The sequence below is a fragment of the Populus euphratica genome, unplaced genomic scaffold (assembly GCF_000495115.2).
Source record: "Populus euphratica unplaced genomic scaffold, PopEup_1.0 scaffold852.1, whole genome shotgun sequence".
NCBI classification, from domain to species: domain Eukaryota; kingdom Viridiplantae; phylum Streptophyta; class Magnoliopsida; order Malpighiales; family Salicaceae; genus Populus; species Populus euphratica.
This window is the reverse complement of record NW_011500715.1, coordinates 23,285-28,859: the sequence shown is the minus strand read 5'-3', so window position 1 is coordinate 28,859 and position 5,575 is coordinate 23,285. Positions and strand designations below refer to the sequence as shown.

General features: G+C 32.0%; 1 protein-coding gene across 1 annotated transcript; it reads left to right on the top strand.

The window, feature by feature from the left end:
• The first annotated feature begins 1,811 nt into the window (after positions 1 to 1,811).
• On the top strand, positions 1,812 to 3,711 carry LOC105116106 (cysteine proteinase inhibitor-like). The gene is made up of 3 exons (XM_011013302.1): positions 1,812 to 2,003; positions 2,098 to 2,305; positions 3,302 to 3,711. Exons 1-2 carry the CDS (start codon positions 1,902 to 1,904, stop codon positions 2,299 to 2,301), a joined length of 306 nt encoding a protein of 101 aa, XP_011011604.1. The 5' UTR covers positions 1,812 to 1,901; the 3' UTR covers positions 2,302 to 2,305; positions 3,302 to 3,711.
• Positions 3,712 to 5,575: the final 1,864 nt, after the last annotated feature.

The window sequence follows — 5,575 nt, the reverse complement described above, 5'->3', positions numbered from 1 at the left end:
AAGAATTAGATTTGATAGGAAAAAAAATAAAAGAAGGGTGAAATCATAATACAAAATCACTTGATAAAATGATTTCAAACAAAAAATAACAATAAAAAAATGAGAACTAGATTCAATAAAATACTCAAGATAAAAAATCATAATAATAAAAAAGATCGAATTTGAAGAACATACAAATTAAAGGGCTATTTTTGAACTTTTAAGAGATCAAGCATGAAAATCTAGGTGGGGGATAGAAAAGAAAAGGGGAAAAGAAATGGTCTCTTACACCAAATCATCGTGAATCTTGACACATATGTTGCCTCGTATGGTTTGAAGTGTTGATTCCAACACCACTCTAGAAGAAAAAGTTTGATGGTTGGACGACCCATTATATATTGTTTGAACGATACAAGGACTATCCACCCGCTAGTGAGTCGTGCATATGCTTACATTTTTTTTAATTATATTTAATAAATATAATTTAGAATAGTATCCTTGATCACCCGTGAAAGTTACAATAAAAACAATATAAAAGGATGAAACAAGTTCTTGTGTGAGAGTTCAATTGGTTTTGTTTTTAAGGGTATCAAAGTAATTACACTATTTTAAAAATACAAAAATATCCCTGAGTAGTAGATATTACATTATTTCATTTTTGAGTTAAATTAGTAATTTTATTGTATAAAATAAAACAAATTACCAAACTAACCCTATACAATTTGAAAAAAACAATCTTACTCCTAAAGCTTAGTGCATTGCCTTTTTATCCCAAGAGTAAATGCATAATTACCTTATTATAATGATTAGTAATTTATGTCCGGATGGTTAGCAACTTTGTTAGGGGATTTATTTTTTTGTTAATTAATTTAGAGGTTTATGGAAGTTGAATCATTTTTTTGAACATAACAAAAATTGTTTAGGCAATAAAGGATCATATAACATTATTATTAAATTCAGTTCAATGACATTATTATTAAATTCAGTTCAATGAGTCAATATTAAAGCTTTCTGACCTAACTTAATGCCTAATTTACATTTAAAATTGAATTATATAGGAGTTGCTTGATATAATCTAGTCCACTTGATAATTTAGACTATCAAAAAATTAAAAAAGAAAAAGAAAAGAAGGATCAACTTCAATATTCATATCATTATAAATATTGAAGTTGATTCCAGTTGTTTAACGTTTGATATTGTAGTAATGATTATTTTTAAAAATATTTTTTATTTAAAAGTATATTAAAATAATATTTTTTTATTTTTTATTTTTGTTGATATTAGCATATAAAAACTATCTAAAAACATAAAAAAAATAATTTTTAATAATTTTGTTTTTAATTTTTATAAAACATTATTCAGAATATCTTTCTAAATAACACCTCATACTGACTGGATCTTTCCACGCAATATAACACCTCATACTGACTGGATCTTTCCACGCAATGGATGATGAAATACCATAGTAATATCGCAATTATTTTTCATCCATCTCATGTATTGTTATTTTTTCTACGTTGAAATAGCAAGTTTGGATTACCTTCTTAACAATTAAGACATGTGCTCGAAAAACACGGAACTGGTTGAAGTAATTAGACCACATTTGTCTTAGAATAACTACTAGTTTTACAATCAACACGTAATTAATTAGCCGGTATTAGAATAAAGAGTATTCGTTGGGTATGAACTGATGTAGTTAATTATCCGTGTGCGCCAACTGATGGTCTATGGAAACGGCCCGCCAAAATTGACCAAACCATCGACATCGATGAACAAAGTCAAACAGGATAACGAGTTTAATCTAAAAAAAATTTAATTTAAAGCCCTCCAATCCACTCCAATGAATTTCCAAAAACATCTTCGTCTTCCTCTCTTTTCTTGACAACAAAAGCAGAGACTCCCTGAAAGAAAGACAGAACAAAATGGCAACAGCAGGTGGAATTAAGGAGGTGGAAGGATCAGCTAACAGTCTTGAAATCGACAATCTTGCTCGTTTTGCTGTTGATGACTACAACAAGAAACATGTTCTTTCTTGAAATTCAAAAACTTAGCTGAATACATTATTTTTGAAGAATTGTTCTTTTGATTTAATTTGATCCGATGCTTGTTTTTGTGCAGAATTCAGTGCTGGAGTTCAAGAGGGTGTTGAATGCAAAGCAGCAGGTGGTGGCTGGGACAATTTATTATATTACCTTTGAGGTAACTGACGGGGGTCACAAGAAAGTGTATGAAGCCAAGGTGTGGGTGAAGCCATGGTTGGATTTTAAGGAGGTTCAGGAATTCAAGCTTGTCGCGGATGCTCCTTGTGATTCTAGCGCCTAGCTAGGTATATGCAATTAACTGCATTTGATTTCTTTAATGAATTATTACGCTGTCAACTCTGGAAATTTTAGATTATTTAGGTCATGTTTTGCACTCGGCTTGATTCACTTTATGATGCTGTTGTAGGAACATAGATCTGGTTTTGTTTTTTAACCTTTCTTGTGATACGATAAAGGAATGCTTAAACAGCCATGCAAGAAGTCAATGGAACTAAAACTTGTAAGAAGCCAGTAGAATTGCATCTAGAAGATTGGAAATAAGAGATTTTTGTGGACCTCATAGCTGTATATCAAGTGATGCACCATGTTTTTGGAGTTAGAACAACATGTTGGGATGAGTTTTTGGTTGGATGTCTTTTGCAAAATCCACTCAGATTCTGTTTTATTCAACTGGGTTTCTTGTAGCAGGATTATCTTTAACGTCTATTTAAAAAGAAAGCCCACAGAGAGGAAATATTAGTGCAGAAAGCATTTTACTTTTATTTGTTTTTTTCCCCAATTCCTTGAATGACAAGAGTAAAACTTAACCCACTCGTTAAGTTTATAAGTGTATGTTTGGTTTGTAAGCTTACATATGCTTTGGTCATTGGGCGGTGGTTTTTCGACAGCAACTCTAGGGAGTGGTGTTCTTCAAGTGCATCTTTTCTCATTGAATTTGAAATAGTGATTCGTCGTAAACATTTATAACATAAGTTGGCATCTAAACAAAAAAATAAATAGTGATTCATTCACCAAATCCTTCTCTGGAGAGGCACAAGACCGTTTAGTTGTGAAATGTTTTACATATATTATAACCCTATTCATTATTTCTTATTCTAGTTTATATCAATTTTCTTATCCTGGCATCTTGTAGTCTATATTTTACCCTTTAAGTTACGTCATTGTTTCAGAAAACCATCGATGGTGTAAAGTAGCTAAAATTTTGTTGGTTCAATGGCATCGACGTCAAGCATGATGATGCCAGCTTTTATTTGAGTACTGACGAAACCTTTTTGATTCAGGTGACTGAAGACTGTATAGTTTGCTGCGCTTGGAGTTGATGTTCAAAATATATAAAAGTAAATAATAATGTGAATAGATTTCCTTGTGATGTAAGGCAAATACTATTTTCTGAACATGGATCTGGAAGATGTTATTCCATATTTGAATGAATATTGCATATTGCATATTCATGAATAGTGGTATATCCATGTTGGCTATTTTCTTGATTGTCCCTTGATTGCTCCTGGTAATCTTCCCTATTCCCTCTGTATGGATTTGGACTTCATCACTGCTATATATTGAGTACGGTGATAAGTGGAAGTATGGTTTTATTAGTTATGGAAGTTCTGTACAGTACAGTCTAAGAACTCAATGAGAAACTTCTTCCTTGTTTGTATGCATGAAAGAAAAGATTGTTGATTTGGCATCAGCACCACTCCAGTACTTTGAATTGATGACGTATCTTTTCTGGAAAGGCGCTGAAGCTTTCAGGCCTCTAATTGAAGGGATCAAGTGTATGGTTGTAATATATGTTTTCAAGTTCTTGTCAGTATTTGATTCAATCTAAACTTTCCCATATATCTCACCTTCGGATAATACATTCCCCTACGCGTATTCAAATTTGGATTCTCAAACCATTGAACAGCGACAGAAGTTGATTCAATCTAAACTTTCCCATATAATGGAGACTTGATAATGGAATATGTCTAGCAAAGTATCTGTGATGTTCGCCTGTTTGAAGACGCAAGTGTTCAAATATTTCTTAAAGCATGCCCTCATGTACCGTAAGATTCTTTTTTTTTTTTTTATTAACGTAGGTGTTCGGGTCAGCTTGCGCGCACCACGACTAATCCCACGGGCCTTGAAGTTAACGACCATGTAAGCCTCCAGTGGCCATCATATGAGCAACCAAGGACTCGAACCTGAGACCACAGAGAAAGCAAACCCTTTAGTCCTAAGTCTTTACCACTTAATTACCACCTAGATGGTTTGCACCATAAGATTCTTAGTTTAACATGTCATTGACAACGGCATGAATCGACACCAGATGTGAATAACAGAAACATATGGCAAGATTTATTCTAGAAACCAGCTGCCATAGCTGTGCTGGGGGAGGCTAATTTAGGAGAGGTTCGAACCTGAAACCTACACCAACGCAGCTCATTGACAAAGAAAAACACAACCGTGAATTACTGGTGGTACTCCAAACAGTCACAACAACTAGAACATCCTGCAACTCGTAACCTCCCCAGATATGATCAAGTGCTCATGGTTTCAGTCGAGATCCGCATATTATTGTGATTGCGATTAAAATGTGTTGTTTCCCTGAAGTTCTGATGATCATCCGCATTTAGGAACAGTTGTTTGTTGCAACATGGTTTGCAACAAGCAATGGTTTTAGTGACTCTTGGCTGATTGGCAATGGTTTCACAAACCACATGACAAATAATCGGAAGCTTTGCAAGGAGCTCGACAAGACTGTTAATTCCAAAGTAAAAAATAGAAATGGTGAATATATCTTAGTCAAAGGCGACAAAAAAAAAAAAAAAAGAGGTATGGAACGTGGTCAGGTGGTCTAAAAGGGTTAAATATCTTAAATTATTAATAAGTTTTGTTTTTTTAGAAAAACTTGAAATTTTTAACTATTACATCATTCAAATAATATTTTAGATAAGATTTTTTATATTTTTTATATTTTTATATTATGAGTAAATGGGCTCTATCACTCTCAATATTTTGTATATTAACCTTAAATAACTTTTTCTATCCTTATAGTAAAAGTTAGTAATGATAAATTATTATCCCTAATAATATTATCTTTGTATAGGGTTTTTATTTTTATATTAAAAATAAATAATATATTTTCTCGTTTTAAAATACAGACCAAAACTTTTATGAAGACTATGTGTTCAAATTTTGATATTATCAATGATATTTTATTCAGATAAGAAGATAAGAATTGTCACAAAGTTAAGAGGTGACCACCCACTCAACAATTAGTCATAAAATCAATAGATCCAAATTTTAGCCTATAAAAGAAGGCATTTTCCATGCATTTAGGCATCTTGGTTTTCATATCAAGATCATGTTCTTGCCCTCATTCTTTATATTTTTTGTAATGTTTAGGTTTTGTTTTCATTAATCTCTTGTTTATATCTTTCATTTCCTTTACTATACTTATATAATCATGTTCTCCTCTTGTTTATTTATGTTTTATTTATTTATTATGTTTAGTTAAGTTTATTATGTTAAGGTAAAAATGTTTCACTAATGGTGTTAGTATAAATATAATA